Source organism: Scophthalmus maximus, chromosome 7, assembly GCF_022379125.1.
Source record: "Scophthalmus maximus strain ysfricsl-2021 chromosome 7, ASM2237912v1, whole genome shotgun sequence".
Lineage (NCBI taxonomy): Eukaryota > Metazoa > Chordata > Actinopteri > Pleuronectiformes > Scophthalmidae > Scophthalmus > Scophthalmus maximus.
The window spans coordinates 21940344-21959313 of record NC_061521.1 but is presented as its reverse complement, the minus strand read 5'-3'; the positions used below and the strand labels follow the sequence as shown (position 1 = coordinate 21959313).

Sequence of the window (18970 nt, the reverse complement as noted above, 5' to 3'; positions counted from 1 at the left end):
ACACACACACACACACACACACACACACACACACATGGTCTTCGATGTCGGATGTCACAGACACTGCCATTAAAAACTCTTTAAGTTATGCACGACGGAGCCGAGCAGTGTTTACTTTGAACACACGGACATACGGAGCTGGAGACCCGCATTCAGACCGTGTCTGTCTATCTTTATCACAGCGAGACAACCTCTGCACAGTCAAAGGGAGCTTTGTTAATTACAGGAATATTAAGTATTACACACAGACCGAGCAGTGTGATAATTCCCAGCATTCACCACAGTCAGATTACATCCCCTCCGGTTCAAATCACAAGCAGGAGGCAGGAGGAGAGACGCTCTGCTGAATTTTAATGGGTCACAAAACCAACGCTGTAGTGCTCGGGTGGATGTAAAATTAGATAGGAGTGCGTCTACGTGAGTGTGTGTGTGTGAGTCATGTCTTTCTATGGTTGCAAGGACGAATGCTGGCCTCACAACTTTGGCAAGGCGTTTTGTGGGTTGTCGTGACCTGCTTAAAGGCCGTGAAAAAATAAGTTAGAGCAAAATCCCATACTTCAGTTTGAGAGGCGTGGTGGCCAGTATGTCAGTATAGTGTTGGCATTTACAAAATCTTGAGCATGAAGTGTTGGGTGATGATGAGGTCGAGAAACAAAAATAAGGACAGAGGGAGCGTTGAGCAACGTGGAGCGGAGTTTGTCCTTTCTCCGTCCATCATGGCAAGTGTGGTGGCCGAGGCCAATAACAATATTGGCGAATAAAACATTTCTGTTATCAATCTATTGGCCAACATATGTATTAAAAAAAGAAATTGACAATGATTCCTAAGATGTCGTTATCAACTCCTCATGAATAACTATAAATAAAAAGAAAACACAAATACATCCACAGAACTTGCAATTGTTTCTGTAAAATTAAAATATATGATGAGGAGACCACACCTACTGCACAAATAAAAAACATAGACAAGGACAGAGAAATCACCCAGCAGCCAAAAGAGAAGGGGTTGTCACAGCGTTCAGACTAGGTTAAGGGTTTAGGCATTTATTTGCGCTGGTTAACATTTGGGTGGGGTGCCTTGGAATGCATTACTTCCATGAGAGTCCTCACAGCTGTAGAAAGACAAACATGTGTGCTTGTCTGTCTACGCACGTGTCTTCATCTTCTTGTGTGATGTCTTTTGCCGCCGCCGCGCTGCCTCATTGCCGCACTAAGTGCAGGGAGTCAGTGGGCCGCTCATCGGCTGTAATGGGCTGAGTAATTTCCCTGTTTCAGGCCGTGCACAGCCCAGATACAATGGTTCCACTGCTAAGTGTCTGTCACGTCACCCGCACACACACAGCCAGGCAGCCTGGCAGGCAAAGTGCGGATAGATGGACTCATGTCGTGTGTTTAGCCCCGCCGTGATCACGCCGCCTCCAACGAAAGCAGGGAAACAATAAAGCGCGAGTGCCTGTATGTCGCCCCAGCGCGCCGACAACCGCAGGCCGAGGATGTGAAGATGAATGTCAGTGTTCACAAACAGCCGAGTCTTCTGTTTCTCCATTTCCTCTAAAGTTGGATTATCTAAGGTTTTTTGGATGGAGGTTCTCTGTTCTGTTGGCAGATAAAGGAATGGCGGAGGCTAGGAAAAAATCAGCCTGACGTAACCTTCCCAAGAGTCCATTATACTAGAGCCAAGAGAGCAAGAGCTGGAGAGCAGGACGTGTCTAATAGAAATGGCAAATATAGTAACGGGAGGCTCAGTGTCGAGGAGACACCGAGAGAAACATGGCAAGAGGATGCGACAAGATAGGGAGAAAAAAGAGAGGTGAGCGACAGGACAAAGAAATGAAGTGGAATTTTGCGGAGACATAAAATCCAGGGTGACGAGTGGTGGCTGTGTGATTTTTTGACCAAAACAGAGTCATTTGAATTCTGGAAGTGTTTGCTTACCCCCTTTTCTTGTCTTAAGGTCGCTCTCACTCAATCTCTGTCTCGTCAACCCCTGTCTCATGGAGACGGCCACAGAGGCGGGCCGGTTAACTGCCTTGCTGAAATGGGTTCTTGCCCAGCCAATCAATTGGGCAGGGGTGCTGCGAGCACGAGGGGAGGGGGTTCAGGGTGGGGGGAATCAAGGCATCTTGACCCTGGATAATGGCAGTGTAAATGGGATATGCTCTGGAAAGCGCGGAGAGGATCACAGCTCGCCGATATCTGGCCTTCTGCTGCCTCCCCTCTCTTGCCATGCTGCCTCATTAACCCCAAACGCACACTGTGTCTTTCTCACTCCGGCGCCTCACTAGCACCTCTGCCTCTCTCTTCCTCCCGCTCTCTGACCGCCTCTGTCTTTTATCTCTCGGCTTGTTGAGGAAACCTCTTGGGGAAGTCGCCACCTCGCCAACCAGGCTCGTATTACGACTGCGATTAAAGCATACTCTATTTGGCCGCTTGCCGGGGAAGCTGCTATCTCTCTCTCTGGTGCTGGCCATTGTCGGGACCTGCCACTCCCGTGTCCCTTGGAATACTGATTCATCTAAGGATCAAAAGCTCCCTGCGCGCTTGGCACGCTGAGACAAACACGCCTCGGCCCGCTCGGCAAGAGATTCCTCCGTCTGAGTGCGGCGGTACCAGGCTGACACACGGAAACTAGACTTGGTGTGGAAAGTGGCGACATTCAAAATGATTAAGATTTTAAGAAAGTGTCTTCTAACCCGGCACATCTCTATCAGGAGTTTCCGTGAGGGCTTTCCTCTGTGCAGATATGAACAGCTTTGGGTGTAGTTTTAATGACAGAGTTCCAAATGAAATGAGATTAGTGGGTAGGGGGAGATGCAGAGGGAGAGATAATGAAAGATGAAGTCAGATGATGGGAATCAGGCAAACGCGGCTGATGCTGGATGTCTTTCAGTTTATCCAGAAAGTATGTCATCAGAACAACATAGGAAATCTGTCAGAAGGCTTAGATGAAGAAGTGAAGGCGCCATCTGTGTGTGTGTGTGTGTGTGTGTGTGTGTGGTGTGCAGGGATTGGAGGGTGTTTTTAGAGCACAGCCTCGCAGTTTCAAGGTTGCCGGAAGAGCCGTCCCAATTAACACCTTCTGAGTGAGAATCAGCAGGGAACTGCTTCGTTATATCTGTGATCCCCCCCCCCCCCGTGCATGTGAAAAAACTCACCATATCACCCCCACAAATACAAAAATAAATGGTCAAATACCTGTCAGCTCATCAACAAAAACAATGGCGATCTCTGACGAGGTATGCCTAAAGCTGCAAAAAGCTCCAAAGTGTATCTCTTTGCAAACTTTTTCGATATGTGAATGCGATTATTTGTTTTTTTACACGCAGACAACAAAGGCTGTGAAATAATTTGTGAATACGCAAAAAAAAAATATCCACGGCCCCTTACTTGACCACGTCATTTTCGAAGGCTCTAATTTGTGGAGCTGCATCCTGATAATTCGTCCATCCCATTTAAATGAATGAAGGGCACTTTCCACTTCTACCGCTAGAATTGGCGAGTTTGTTTAAGCTAACAGGAAGAGTCAGATGACCTTTTAACATGTTTGGCGGATTATTTTCTCGAGAATCAAAAGTCACCGCGGAGCTGTTAAAGCCGACTGACAGCGCGTCCAGCTGTGCCGCAGCTGTCAGAAATCATGAGATGTCAATTCAGGGGAAATGTCTCGTCTCGTTTCTATAAAAAAAAAAATATATATATATATATCAATGTTTTTTCCTCAATTGCAGCTCTGGGAATAAGGATGTACAGAGTGTCACTTGTCTTGTGTCCCAGTGAGTCGTGACAGTGTGACAGTGAGCCAGCATTGCACAATACCAGGGCCCTGGAAAAAGCCAAGCAGCTAAATGCCAGTCGGCCATCATTCATTTGATTATTTTTTTACCCGTCATTTTCCTACTGTCACACTGGGGAAAAATGTCTCCAGTGAAAACGATTTACAGACAATCTGCCAGAGAATTGAGGGAGAGTGGACTTTATGAGGGGAATGAGGCTCAGGTGTGCAGGTATAGAGGGAGAACAGGTGTCTGCGTAGGACCTCTCATTACTTTTGAGTGTGTAACTCATTTTGTATTACTGCCATTTGTACAAAACATAGAAAGCATTCCAGAAAAACAGCTAAATGAAAACTTAGCATAATTTCAACTCGGCCCCTTTCGGCCAATAAATGTTGCCTTAGTGCTGCGAATAGTGGGAGTTGGAACAAACTTGATAATTAAAGTTGTTTCACTTTGGATGTGTAAACACCTTTTTTCTTCTTCCACCAATATGGATCTGGCAGCTTATCACAGCAAAATGAAAAAAAATCTTTTAGTGAATTTTTTCTAGCAATAGACCAAAAACAAGAAATCTCCCAGGTAAGGCAATTTTCGTGTTTAATTAGCACAAAAAGAGCTTGCAGTGTAAGCCTACGCTAAGCCGTATCAATACCCTCCTCCTCCAATCAGTTGGTATAATAGCCAGCAACTGATAACCCAAACTGCATTCTGAAAGTAATTTGCCAGACTAGCGGCGATGCACCTGTCCCCTTCACGGCTTCCCTCCCCGAAGTCATCTCTCTTAATGACTCGTGCCGCTTGTAATTGGCTCTGGCTGGTTTCGTTTACAGTTCTGATCAGCCAATCAGATTAGCAGGGTGTCATGCGATAGTGTTTGCCGAAGCTCCCGGAGGACACCGATGAGTGATGGGACAGAATGAAGTGGGTTATCTGAAGGGAGTTGTAACAAGGTCTGGGACTCGGCCCCGGTGTCGAGGGCGGATAGCGAGAAAACTGGGAAATACAGAAACTAGATAGGATCGCCTCGACTTCAGGGGGTCCAAATGTAAATTCTTTTTAATTTTAAATACAGATTTCCTCTGGAATAAATTCACAATCAACAGAGCATGAGGGATTTTCCCTCTGAATACGGGCAAGAGAGACGAAAACCAAATTTATCTCAGAAAAATTCTAACACACATCTTGATGAGATTAATCAATATTTGTGCAAAATTCATTCTGTGATTTCAGAAAAACATGGATTTTTTTTTAGTAAACAAAATTTAAAACAACAATTTTTTTACTTGTTTGAAATTGTACTTATACCCTTCGTTTCCCATTTGCCTGATATGAAACACATACTTTATATCTGTCTAATGGGTCATTCACACCGAACGTGAAGCAAATTATTTGATTGCATACATTTATTGTGTGTGTGCGGCCAAACTTGTGAAACGCAAAAATTCGCTCCACGTTCGTCGTGAAACGCACCATAAGGGGTTAAGCGTTCTGTTCTGTTTCCTGGGCGTATTCTTTACAATGTTGGTGCCCACTGGCTGGAAACACAATACAGCACAGCGATGTTCAACGCATTACAAAGGATAAAAGAAGCATCCCAGCATGATCGTATACAGGCCTTAAAATAATGTGTACATTACATTGTGTGTATGTGTGTGTGGATGCGTTTGAATGCAGTCGTGTAACAGACTAAACTAGAGTGGACTCGGGAATGTGTTACAGGAGATGAAGAGAAATGGGAAGATGCAGCGGTGCATGTGTGTATTGTGGTTCAGTATTGTGCAGGTCTCTCTGCCAGAACACAGTGGACTGCTCTCCCCCGGGGTTGGGGTTGAGTAGCTGCCCCAAGAAAAAGGAGTGTAAATATCCAAACGGTTGTGGTGAAGAGGAAGCGGAGCTGCAAGGCAAAGCCGTCGGTTGACCAGTCGATCTGTGTTCTGGCCCCCTCACCTGTGGTCGTGAGCTCTGGGTAGTGACCGGAAGAATGAGATTAGTGGAGACGAGCAGCAGAAATGGGTTTTCTCCGTAGGGTAGCTGGGCTCCGCCGTAGAGATAGGGTGGGGAGCAGAGCCGCTGCTCCTTCGTGGTCAAAAGGGGGACATTTGAGGTGATTTGTGACATCGTATCAGGATGCCTCCTGGGCACCTTCGACTGGAGGTTGTCTGGGGAAAGTGTAGCTGGGGAGAGGGATGTTTTGGGACACCCTGTGTATTTGCTGCCACTGTGACCTAACCTCTGACAAGTGGAAGAAAATGGATGGATGGATGGATATTGTGCAGAGTGCAATAAAGAGTAAGTTTTTTTTCTTCTGTTTTACTGGAAGTCACAGTAAAGTGACAGGAAAAAGGTTGGGCTAGATTAAGGTTTAATTTTTCTGCATGGAAGACACTTCATATAATCAAATTAATATCCAAAATCACTTTGCTTCAAAGCTCCCGTCCTCCTGCTCTCATCTCCTCTCCTTCTCATTTTAGATTTTGCCTTCATTTATCTTTTGCCATCCTCCTCTATTACCTCGCCGTAGTCCACCTGTGAATTAGTCTTTGTGACTGTTTAGCCGCAGCATGATGCATTGTGACATTTTCCGCCGAGCCATTACTCAGATGCGAGCCCAGCTCCTGGCTTCCTCTGGTCCCCGCATGTTGTTAATTCAGTCCTTCATCATCTACTTTTTTATGTGCCTGAGGAAAATAATCATAGTAATAACAATGCTGAATATTTTCAGCCAAGGGCATCATCCACTGGCTGTTGTTTGTACCTAAGCCGTCCTGGCATTTAATGATTATTCTAATGAGAAATAGAAATGTAGCCAGATAAGAGTAGACATGTTTCAGCTTCGTCCTTGGTGACGCTACAAGTGGGCCTTCTTTTAATCCTATGAATTCACTGGTGGCCAGTGCCAGACTTCTTTCACAAATGAAGGTAAACTTAAAAAGAAGAAACAGGACTATGGGATGCTGTTTAAACCAAACAAAACATAAAAAACCAAAGGAGGACAAAAATAATTGCCTAACTAATTAAGGAAACAAAAATTAAAACAAAACCCAGCTGACTATGCTATCTTAATACGAACCAAATTGAGCCAGACTGCACCCCTGTTCCTAGTGAGTCGGAAATAAATCCTTGTCTCTGTGTAGGCAATTAGTAATTTTTTTACTACCATATTTGCCCAGTCGCCAGGTTTCCCAGTCCCCCAGTTTTCAAGTACCTCAATGATAACGAGGTAATTACAAAATGAACAATCATAAAGAGTGACAAAGGCCCAAATTGGTTGCCCTTCATTGGACCGCCATTTGCTCCAATCAAGACCCTGGAATTAGGCAGGAAGCAGGATACTTGTTATGCCACGCCTTCAGCAGCTGGAGCCAATCCTGCTTAAGAGTTCCCATATACAGCTTAACATGATTTTACTCTCCAATGAAAAGAGTGAGACTGTATAGACTGTTTATAAAAATGGACGTAGACTCCAGGTCCAGAAGGTGAAGCCAATGCGGAAGTGCCTGAAGCCTGTATTCTCTCTAATGACCAGCAGAGGGCGACTGTACCGGTTGCAAAAAGAAGTCGGTACTATTCCATTGAAATTTGAAGTGCTTCCTGGCATTTCTTCCTCTCCTGAAACTTCACAGCTACAACACAAGAGGAGAGACCGGCCACAAACAGATCATTGATTTCATACTCATCATACCGTGAGCTAGCAGAAACTGTTACATCGCAAACCGCTGCTAGTCACTACCCTGTCCTTCAATCGTTTTTCTGCAAGAGAAGGAAGAGAAAGTCAGACAACATAAAAAGAAAATCTATAGGTGATAACAACAGAAAGTGACAATCGGACAGAAAGGAAGCATTAGCCTAAAGCCAAAGTGTTGGGAGCAAATGTGTGTTTGGAGGGGAAGGGGCAGATACAGAGATATGAGGAGAGAAAAGGGAAGAGCGAGAAAGCTCTGTCTTTTGGTCTGGAGCTGTGGATTAGCCCTGACAGCCCCAGGAGTGAATCAGTCTGCTTGCTCCTCTCATCTCTGGCCACACGGGAATATAACAGAGCTGTCTTAACTGCTCGCCAGGGGCAGATGGCGATGCAGGGAGTCGTGGTGGGCCGAAGGAAGATGAAGCGGGAGGGCGACGCCTAAAGGAGGAGGTTGGAGTTGATTAAGCAGCCAAGGCGGAATTTGCCAGAACTTACTTGAAAATACTTTAGTAGCGGTCGAACATCACAGTGGTACCAATGAAATCGTACCCGGTGAGTGTTTCTGTTTACCATTAGACATTATGAATTGCTATTCAAGCTTTTTTCCTGTTCTTCCACATATTTCTGACTTTAATATGTGATCAAATTGTATAGGTAGCAGCAAATACACTACCGGTATATTACTGTTGGGCTTCTAGAAGCCAGTAAACTCGTACTCCACGGTGTATCATGATTGATCTGTATTAATTAGCAAATACCCGTCTCCAGTCAAAACACTTTCAATCAATTGTACAACATCTAAAACATTCACTGCTTATGGCATATGATTATTACTTGGTAAAATTATATTTCACATCTTCACCTGAGCAGAGTTTAGTCAGCCAACTGGAATTCATATAAAGGTGTTGTATGCCATTTTGGAAAAAGATAGTTTGTTGTTGATGTTTTGACTTCACTGATTGGGATTCAAACCTGCAGCCTTAGGTATGGGAGACAAACTAACCATGAGACCAAAGCCCCTGAGTCATAGCGTCTGTCCCTAGCACGTATCTTGAGGTGTCAGGGAGTTTACAAACTGCACACACGGTGCCGTGTGGTGCGGTCTGCACCATTATCATTTTTGTTTTAAATTTATAGAGCCAGGGCTTTGTAGAAAAATCTATTTGCTTTCCAGCACGCACAGAACTGACAGCTAGCGGACCGTGAGGAAATATTCGCAAAATTTTATTTTACAAAAGTTGTATCGGATTTAAATTGCTTACTGCCCCTTTAAGAGCAGAAATTTAAATCTTAAGTCTACTGGGTGGAGGAGAGGCGGTGTTACTGAAAGTGTTTCCACAGGATTACTCTGGCAGCAGAAGCAGAGTACCAAAGCAAAACATTTTGTAATGCCTGCCATCTTAAATTGGACACACCTTCCTTAGGTACATATGTTTCAGTGAGTAGAGTCTGTCATGCTTGAGTCTGGAGTCGTCTGCCTGAACTGGCCCTGCTCCTTTAAACACTAAAGAGGGACTTTGATGGAGACAATCAAACCCTAATTACACGCTTTAATTAGGGTAAATTCCTGCCCTGAAACCAATATATCTGGATCAATCCCCAGTTTGTGCTTTGGATTATTAATTAAAAAAAAAAAAAAAAAAGATATCATTAATTAATTAATTAATTAATTTGTTTGTTTTTTAATTCAAAACTTAATTTGAAGAGAAGTTTTTTTTAGCTTATGCAAGTCTGAAAACTCTCTGACTTCATCATTGCACCCGCAAATAAATCAGAGCAGTGGAGAACAAATAGTGCAGGACTTTCCATCTTTATTCATGTCGGTGTAACCTGTTAGCACGATGCAAAATGTCAGAGCGTCAAAGGTGACTGGTTTAACTTTAAAATTTGAAAAAAAAACCTAATTTATTCGCGGGTACATTGGCATTAAGTTTTGCAGAACACAGCAAAGCCCAGGGGTCAACTTCTGCTGAGGTGAGATAGACTAATAAAGACAAGGAGGCATGAATTGTGAAGAAGGATGTCTCTTCTAATGAATTCACAATACATGGGTATAGTGCTGAAAAATTGTTAAGCCTCGCACGCCGCCGACAAGCTGTGACCGGAGGCATTATTGTCCATCTCTCCGTTCCATTCTTGACGAACCTTATTCCTTTTTATTGAATTCCTTTGAACTCTTCACTGCAGTATTGTATATGAGCCTGGACAGACACGGATGTAAACTGCAACTTGACTGGTTGGCAGAGGCAAACGGCTGCAAGGCGGTAAATTGAATCCAGGTATGCCAGTGTCAGTCTGTCTGGATCTTAATACCTATAGAATGGATTAACATTCAATTTTGTTCAGGCAGTCACGGTCCCTAAAGGATGAACCCTCACGACTTTGGTGATCCTCTGACTAATAACCTGGAGCCATGATGAGAAAGACATCTTTGTATTTCAGAGAGTAGGCCAGTTACTACCTAGTTTACTACCCAACCTCAAAGACTGTCTGTCTTGTAATTGGTTTAGATGATATTGTCCTGTCAGCCCAATCAAAACGCTGTTGGGGCAGGATGTAAAGGGAGATTTTGTAGAGTGGCACTCACAATCTGCAGAGTTTGGAAAGAAATCTGAACCAATACACACAATTTGTGTTACACAAAGTGCAAATTGACAAATCTGGACAGCGATCTTTGCGTAGATTTCGGGTGACCTACTCACAAGTGTGTTTCCTTCAGGGCGTTAGTCTTGGCAAAGACGTGCGCTAGTTTTTATGTCAATTGTGCAAATGTGTGCCCTGTGTTCTTTTGGCAAAATATACACAGCGGTTGAAGCCACTGCCAATAAGAGTGGAAACACCTACTAACAGACAAAACCTTCTGAATTCTTTTGACGCTGAACAACTCCAGCCAGACACTGCAAGGACAGTTCTTTTACATCCTGAGGTTTCATCACCCTGGAAATTATCATCTACTTTCTGTGACATTACAGCAAACCCCACCTTCTTTGTTTAATACAGTCTTCTTTACTGTTCTTGTTCTTCTCAGCGCAGAGATGGGCAGGCATATATACTGTTGCCGCAGAGATCCATAAATTGCCGTCTCCTTTAGGAACTCGCCGTGTGTTTAATCAGGACTTTTGTGACAAAGCGGTGTGAAGCGGAGGCCAGCAGACAAGCTCCACTGCTGCCGGGGCGGGCTGATGATGACACGGGCACGATGCAACTGAGATAAGGGGGAGTGGGAGAAGAGAGGAGCGGACAAATAGAGTGATTAGGTGGAGGGAGTATTCATTTAGGAAGACAAACAGCTTCATTCAAAGCTGGCCAAGCACAGAGGCGCACTCCGCCTCTCCCAACCTCCAATGGGTTGAAATTTGCCTCCTTTCACTGGCGCAGAGATCCAATCCCCGTCCTCACTCTCTTGGCATCATGTCTCGAGTGATAATATATTATCTGGGATCTCGCCTGAAGAGCTACTGTTTGATTTGCTTTTGAACACATTTTCTGTCTGCTTTTGCTGAAGTAATTCCTCTCTGCTCTTGATCTGCTGCTGATATTGTCACAGCTCTACTTATCTGCAGTATGTAAGGGCTGTTTTTTATTATTATTATCCTTAGTCAGTATCCAGAAGTCATTTCACGATTATTATACAGTAGAAATGCCAAACATGCCACCATCACATTTGATTTCTTCCTCTGTGTGTGTATGTGTGTGTGTGTGTGTGTGTGTGTGTGTGTGTGTGTGTGTGTGTGTGTGTGTGTGTCTATATCTATATGGGTGTATATGGAGTTGGATTGCTGCCATTTTCCTAGAGAACCAGCACCTACGCATGCCTGTAAGGTTTTTCCACTACACTTGACATACAGACCACTTATGCATTTACACAAATAAATATTTACCTCTTGGATTCTTGCCTCCGTTGCCCTGCCGGAGGGATTCAGTGGCCCCGGCCACACTTTGTGTGCTACTTTCTGTTTAGAGGTTGTGTGCGGATGAAAACGAGAAATGTTTTGGGGTTTTTTTCTATCTTAAAGTATTTTCAGGTGTATTTGACATTCATATTTAGCTTGGGGTATTTTTTTTTTTCAAGGTAAGCGGCTACTGTACATTCACAGAGAGCAGACGTGTTGTATGTGGGTGGTGCAGTATATGTTTGCACCCTTACTACATGACATCTAAAGAAAAACATTATGCCCAACCGTGGACTTGTGCTCAGGTCATTTTGAGTCAGATGAATGGTGGGTTAGTATAAATAAGTTGTAGATGGTTTCATTTCATATGACTTTTTTCATTCTTTTTTTTTATATTAACCTTAAAGCGCACCAGAAAAATATTTAAAATAATGGATTAAACCATGTGTTTTAAACCTGCTCCAATGCACGTTGCAATCATTGGCATTACTCGCACAACCGTGGGTGTATGGTTAACATTTGAAGAAAAAAAACTTTTATGATTCGCCCATGGATTTTTTATTTCACTTTCATTGGATTTTTTTGCTGTAAATCTGCCACCATCATTGCAATAAACTGCATATACTGTATGCAGTTATAGATTGGAAACATTTATTTTACACATATTTGTTTCAAAATATTGTGTTGACGATGAGACTCTCAGCAAACCTGCCTATATTATGACACTGCAATATATTCACCTCAGAAATCATGTGTTATATATTAACTTGGACATTTTGTGTCATTAGGTGGTTAATTATGTTAATTGGCAGCGTGGTCTGTTACTGTTCATCTTCACTCTTTTCCTTCCGGTGTCACTTGACATTCATTGCACATACTGTACGTCTTGACTTGCTTCCCCGCCGCCACTTGTCTTAAATTGAAAACAAACTAAAACAATCTTTGAAAGGTAGAAACCCGTTTTCCAATTACAGCTCTTGTCTTTAGGTGTTAATTGCTGACTGACCTCTGGAGCTGTTGAGGATGCCGCGTGTTGTTGTTTTAATAATAATGGAGAAGAGCCAAGATGCTTTTTTAACCCATTGTCCTTCAACGAGGTGTAATCTCACACAAACACTGCGTGCCAAGTCAAACTGCTCTTTCGCTAAACATGAGCCACCGTGATTCACCTTCTCCTGGCATTGAAATGACACAGGGTTTTTGTTTCGTTTCGGTTCAATTCAGCCAAATAAGAAGAAAACAGCGGGATGGATCTTAATAAATTTGTCGGTATTTTGCTTTTGTGGAAAAGGAATCAGGGTCTACGATTTCACCGGGGAGCACTTCAACATCGCAGAATGAAAATATTTCCAGAGTAATCATGATTACATGTTTTTTTTCCTGCAGCCGTTTTCTAATATTGGTCCTCACACAATGATGAGAACCCAGGTTGACAGTGGAGCACTAAATCTAGTGACCTTCGTCTTTTCCCTATAGCTATACCTGATCTGTATACAATGTCTTGTGTTGTGTGTGTTCACAGGTTACCCTGCAGCCACAGGTACCGGCACGCTGGTCATCTACCTGGAGGACTACAATGACAACGCCCCCTATGTGGTCCCGTCGGTAGCGCAAGTGTGCGAAGACGCCCATGACATGAACGTGGCCATAGTCGGGGGATGGGACAAGGACCTCCCGCCCAACGGCGCTCCCTTTAAGATAGAGCTGGGGAAACAGCCCGGTCTGGACAAGACATGGAAAGTTGCCAGAGTCAACTGTGAGTATTTGTATTTTTAAGAGAGAGTGGCATGCACTGCAACTGAAGTGAACTAAAACGTTTTAGGGGGTTTAATAACAGACATGTTTCATTTATCTGTCTTGTTGCTGTACCTGCACCGATTCCCTGCACCCGAGGGAACGTGGGGATACAAATAAATGAAAAAGAGGGTTTGAGAGTAAGCTGTCAAAGCAACAAAAGTATATTTCTTTTTGCCCGACGGATCGGTTCGCCCGGGCGCAGATTTTTTTACCTGTCACACAGTGTTAATTTGAGTCCAGGCTAAATGCAGGCGCCCGAACAGATCAGACGATGAGGATGAAGAGTAAAAAAAAACAAAACGACACGCGGCGGGAAAGAGGAGCGAGGAGGACAGACAGACGGACGGACAACCAAGACGTTGATTCAGGGTTGCGTGACCCGACGGCGCTGTCGGTGTGTGTTTGAGTGACAGAGCAGACCTCAAAATCTGCCCAGAGGTATTAGCTGGGACTGGCGGCGGGAGACGAAGGTACAGACACTCCTCAATCACCGCCGCTGGATGAGACAGAGCCGTGTGTGTGTGTGTGTGTGTGCGCGTGTGTGTGCGCGCGCGTGTGAGAGATAATAGCCGACCAGAATTTCTCTCTTTATAACAACTGTTTTTTGTTTTTTTTACGTTGACTCGTGTTCAACAACTGGTTTTAGTGTTTACAGTTGGTTCTTTGAAGAAGAAGTGGATACAATTAAAAGTGAGCTCTTCAATTTTTGGTGGTTTTAGAAAAATCTCTCTTTTTAGTTACATGCTTACATACAGACGGGCGAAAAAATGGTGATGCGTTTAGGAGTGATGTTGCTGCAATACACCGGAGTCTTTCACTGGTTTTTATATGACCATAACACACTCAGTGCCATAGAACAATCTAATTCATCCAAAACTGAGCCAGGATCTGAAGGTGAAACCATTGAAACGCAGACGTTTTGTAAATTGTGAGAGTTCTTTCATCATGACCAGCAATGGAAAATAAGTTTAAGCTCAGTGATTTGAATGTTTCTAGCCCAAATTTACCTGGGAAGCAATGTTTAAATTATTACTTGTATACAGGCTTGCACTTTTGTCTCCGTATCAAAGAGCCATGGGTTTTCTATTCTCATCTTTTTGCACCGGTGATTCATCTTGAAGAGTTTCACGTCCAAACAAGCGTTATCTATACCTCCACTACCAGTCCCTCGCAATGTCTACGGTGGAAGAAAGATGACACTTTTACTGTTGGAACACTGCAGTAACGCCACATGAGGAAATGTCTTCTGGTAGAACGACGCTCAACCCTCCATCAGAGTTCAACAAACTCTGTTCTGAAGCGACGCTGTACTTCACTTTGAATTCGTCACCCATCCGTGTATATTCTCATCGTTATTTATTAAAATGCAAACATGGCTGGAGTGCAGTGTTAAACTACCGCAAGTCGTTAAGTACTTTTTGCTTAAATTAGAAACTGTCTAATTGTGGCTTGTAGATAATGTCACCTGCAGGGTTTGAAGACATTTCGGGGAAACTCTCAAACTTCATTGGCATTGTTTTCACGGCAGCCATTTTGACATGGAGTGGTTAAACAGAAGTGACAGTGATGACAGTTCTGTTCCATTTAAGCACAGAGCCCTAATTAATATGAGTAGATTTATCTCTTGTCAAAATGGCTTCTTTGGAGGGAAAAGTAGAAAAAAAAGGTCTATTGTGCTGTGTTTTTAAAACCCACAGATGAGCCAGTGAGACGGGGCTTTGTTCAAGGTAGAGCCCTCTGCAAACACTTATTAAGTGTTTACTGTTGCTCACAGTCGCCCTGTGGGAAATATCAGTTTCGTAATTGTATGCAAAGCTGAAAGTCGCGTAACCGGGAGGTAACAGCCCCGGCAGGTAGGGCTCAAATGTGCAGCTTTGCATATTGTGGCACATTTTAAACACCAAGTTGAAGTGGCTCCAGCTTTTTTCTCTCTTGAGTCTCATAAGGAATTTTCCAAAAATGTGATGCAACAACATGTAACAATCTTATGCGACTTTTGAGAGGTGCCAATTTGGAACGGCACTGCACCCGGCTACTTGAGGCGTGAAACGTCTGCGTGATGATTCGCATATTTAGTTCTGCTTTGCAAAGTAGCAAGCCGCGAGGTGGACAGTGCACACGCAGAACCAGCGTCCATCCGCTTCATTAAACCTCTCTTTGTTTTTCTCTCCGTCTCTCCCGCAGCCACACACTCGCAGATCATGATTTTGCACAGTCTGAAGAAAGCCAACTACCAGCTTCCGTTGATCATCACCGACTCGGGGGTGCCCCCTTTGTCCAACAGCACAGAGGTCAAAGTTCAGGTGTGCGTCTGCAAGAAGAACAAGATGCACTGCAGCTCCGCGCACTCCCACCGCAACAGCCTCCCGGTGCTGCTCGCGACACTCCTGCTCACCCTACCCTGTAAGTATCACCCCCACCACACGGCGGCAGAGGACCGGAGGCGTTGTTTGTTTTGTTAGTGTAAGGAATATTAATATTAAGAGTTTTGGGGGGAATAAATAAAGAGGAAAAATGAGCTGACTTTCAGGATAACGTTATCTAAAAGCACTCGGTGAATAATAAGTAGTCCGATGGGAAAAGCAAGTGGCAGATACGCTGTTTGCATTCTTGGTATTTTTGCATTCCCTTTTGAATTTCATGTCCCCGTATTTTTCTGCCGCCATGCCTACACCCCTCACCAGGAAGACAAACCTGAATTTTGTTCTCTGGACATATCATTTCAGTCATTCGTAATAGCATAAATAATTCAGCCTCCTCCACTCGACACACAAATGTAATGAAGGACATCATTTTTAACTGTACGGCTGCAAAGATCCCGCTCACCTGTCCGAGGTTGTTCGCAGTAGTTTATAGTCGGGCGGCTCGATTTACGCTGGAGGCAGGGTGCAGTGAAGGGATGAACGAAGAGGAGGAGGACGAGGAGGACGAGGAGGAGGAGGAGGAGGAGGAGGGTAGCAGCTCGGGGAATCAGATGGACAGGAAAGTAGAATATGATACGATATGGTGCTGTTGTAATTATTCCTTCCTTTTTTTCCTATTGATTTGCCTTTGAAATTTGAACTGATCATCAGGAAAATCCTTTCCTGTTCTCTTTCCTTGGCCTTGTTCTATAGATCATAGAATCTCTTTTCTCCCTCCCTCTCTCTCTCATGTCCTATAGAATAACTCCCGCTCGTATATATTCTTCCTGTCTCCCCAATCCACCAGCGCTCTCTGCCACCCTTTTTCCGTCCCGCATCCCCGTCGACCACATCTCTTGCTCTTTTGCTTTCTCTCAATTTAGCAATCAACCGCCCCCGCCCCCCCCCCCCCCCCCCCCCCCCTTAATCCTTTGCTTACAGGCAGAATCTCTGCGTCTCATCTTCTCATTTTCTCCTGGTATCTGCGGATCGCAGCATCGTGCATGACCCATTGATCTTCCTCTGGGTATGGATCAATCTTGTCTGTTGATGCGTATCTCTCCTCGGGGCGCTCGTTCACGGCGGATGACTGCGCTGTGTATTGGGGGGGGGGGGGTTGTGTAGCCTTGAAGAACTCATCATCCTGTTTTCTCTCACGACGCACTCAGAGCATTTAGTTACCTGCAACTTTTTGTTCAAGCTCAAGATTCGCGAGACACAAAGTATTAAATTAAACTGACAACGCGTGGCAAAGCAGCGGCGCGGGGACGCCGCCGCACCCCAAGCGCTGATAGACCATTAGTCGCGCCTTCCGCCGCAGCACACCAATCAAGGGCGTAAAGCTCGATGCTGTGTCAGCGTCGGCGGGGGCGGGCAGCCACCGCTCGGGAAAGTTTTATGGCGGCGAGTCTCGGAGTATCCCGGCTGGAACCAGTCAGTCAGACCTTCACACTGTCCCCCTTTTCAGAAATAGTTTATCTGCGGTTGCCATGGCAGCGGCCGTGGAGTCTGAACTAGAAAGCGCGTTAATTGGCAGACATGCCGGAGATGACATTAGGGGAGAGTTTTCTCAGCAGATATGCTTTTGCTCTGAATGACAGTAGCGTTCATTACTCTACTGTAAAATGGAGCAGTGGCATTCATTAACCAAATAGCTGCCGCAGACGACGGGGGGCCGGGTTACCTGATGCACGTTTATTTGGACTCAAGCACGTTTGCATAGTTGGGACAGAACAACCCAGGAACAAGGGGCTGTGGATTACAGAGTGAAGAAACAGGGATGTGTGTGTGTGTGTGTGTGTGTGTGTTACAGCTGAGCAACAGAGATTCCACCAATCTCTCTACACACACACACACACACACACACACACACACACACACACACACACACACACACACACACACACACACACACACACACACACACACACACACACACACACACACACACACACACACACACACACACACACACACACACACACACACTCTCAGAAACGCGAGCGCCCAGAGAGATGACTCCTGCTCGAGCTCATCACAGAGACCTGGTGCTGGGGGACAGATAGAGGGGACTGATCACTGCAGTGTATAGTCAGATAGTCTGACAGAGAGGATCCCGTTTCAATTCCCTTATCGCCGGGGCTGAACTCTGACCTCGCAGGAGCGAGAGATGAAGGGGAAGAGAAGTGGAAAGAGCCAGAGGGGGGAGCGACAGATGGGAACAGGAGACGAGAATAAAGGTGTGGAGATTAAACTCTTCTGTTTCATTCTGTTGTTGCCCACCGGGCGACAGGAATACAAGCGGCAGTTTTCTTAATTTCTCTGGCTCCTTGTGTCTGTATCTCTCTCGCCACTCACCCTCCTCCTATACTTCACTTTCTCGCTCAGTCCCCACCTCTGTCCCTTAGAAAATACTACATATATATACAGAATATACTGTCTATAACTAATTACCGTCAGCAAATGTATTTTCTAAGTTAATGCCGAAGAGATTCAATTTCCATTCCACGTATTTAACATATTTGCAAACGGTGCACAGTCAATGTGTTGTGATTTATGTTCACCCCATCGTTTACTCCTGGCAACTAAAGAATGGGGGGGGGGTGATGCTGACTCGAGGCATGAGCACGCAGTTTTGGGCCCCATGCACAAACAACTCAAAGGGAACAAGTTCTTTCCTAAGTTGCAGTCCGAGTCATTTAGGAGGCAGGACGTGATGATAGTCACCTGGACATTCTCTCCAGAGATTATACCAGGGAGCTGGCAGGGGAAGCTCCCGACCATGTCGGCACCAACGTTTGCGTTCTCCCACGCAATGTCTGGACTTCAGTGTATGTCTGAATCAGCTCATGTTGCCCCCCCCCCCCCCCCCAACATTACAACTACACCGCTGCCTCAGTGTCTTTATGCAGGTCTCCACCAGGGAAAGGAGCCTCCGATGTGCCCAATAGTGGACTATGAAATGGAGCTCACCTCATATTCCCCATGTCCGTCATGTCCCACCATGAGAACATCTCATTTGTCTGAGAACTCTTCTCTTGTTGTTCTGGAAAAGAAAGAGAGAGATTTGTAATTTGATCTAATTTAGAATGAGAATCATCCAAAAGCTTCCCTGACTTAGTTATTATACGGAACGGCCTGATGTTGTTCTCTGTGTCGTCTGTGTAAGCACTCAACCCTCTGGAGGACGCAGTCGGCAGCAGTGGATATTTTCATGTGTCATGTGTTTGTGGGTGTGTTTAGACAGTGGAGTAATATTTCACTGTGTATCTGTGTGTTGATTTATTCTGAGTGAGGCTTGTGAAGAGAGGGAAAATGGCTGTGAACAGAAAGGCTTTCTCCACGAGTGCTTCGGCTCCATGTTCCATCTGAAAAGTCCTTATTTCCTTTAAAACAACTGCAGTGATTCGCATCCTGCAT

General features: G+C 44.8%; 1 protein-coding gene across 4 annotated transcripts in view; it reads left to right on the top strand.

The window, feature by feature from the left end:
- cdh13 (cadherin 13, H-cadherin (heart)) overlaps nt 1–18970 on the top strand; it is a 280640-nt gene that overhangs the window by 245783 nt on the left and 15887 nt on the right. For all 4 annotated transcript variants that reach the window (XM_035643270.2, XM_035643269.2, XM_035643267.2 and 1 more), the window contains 2 exons: nt 12874–13107; nt 15333–15551. In XM_035643270.2, the coding sequence (XP_035499163.2) occupies nt 12874–13107; nt 15333–15551 (453 nt within the window). The remainder of the gene's footprint in view (nt 1–12873; nt 13108–15332; nt 15552–18970) is intronic.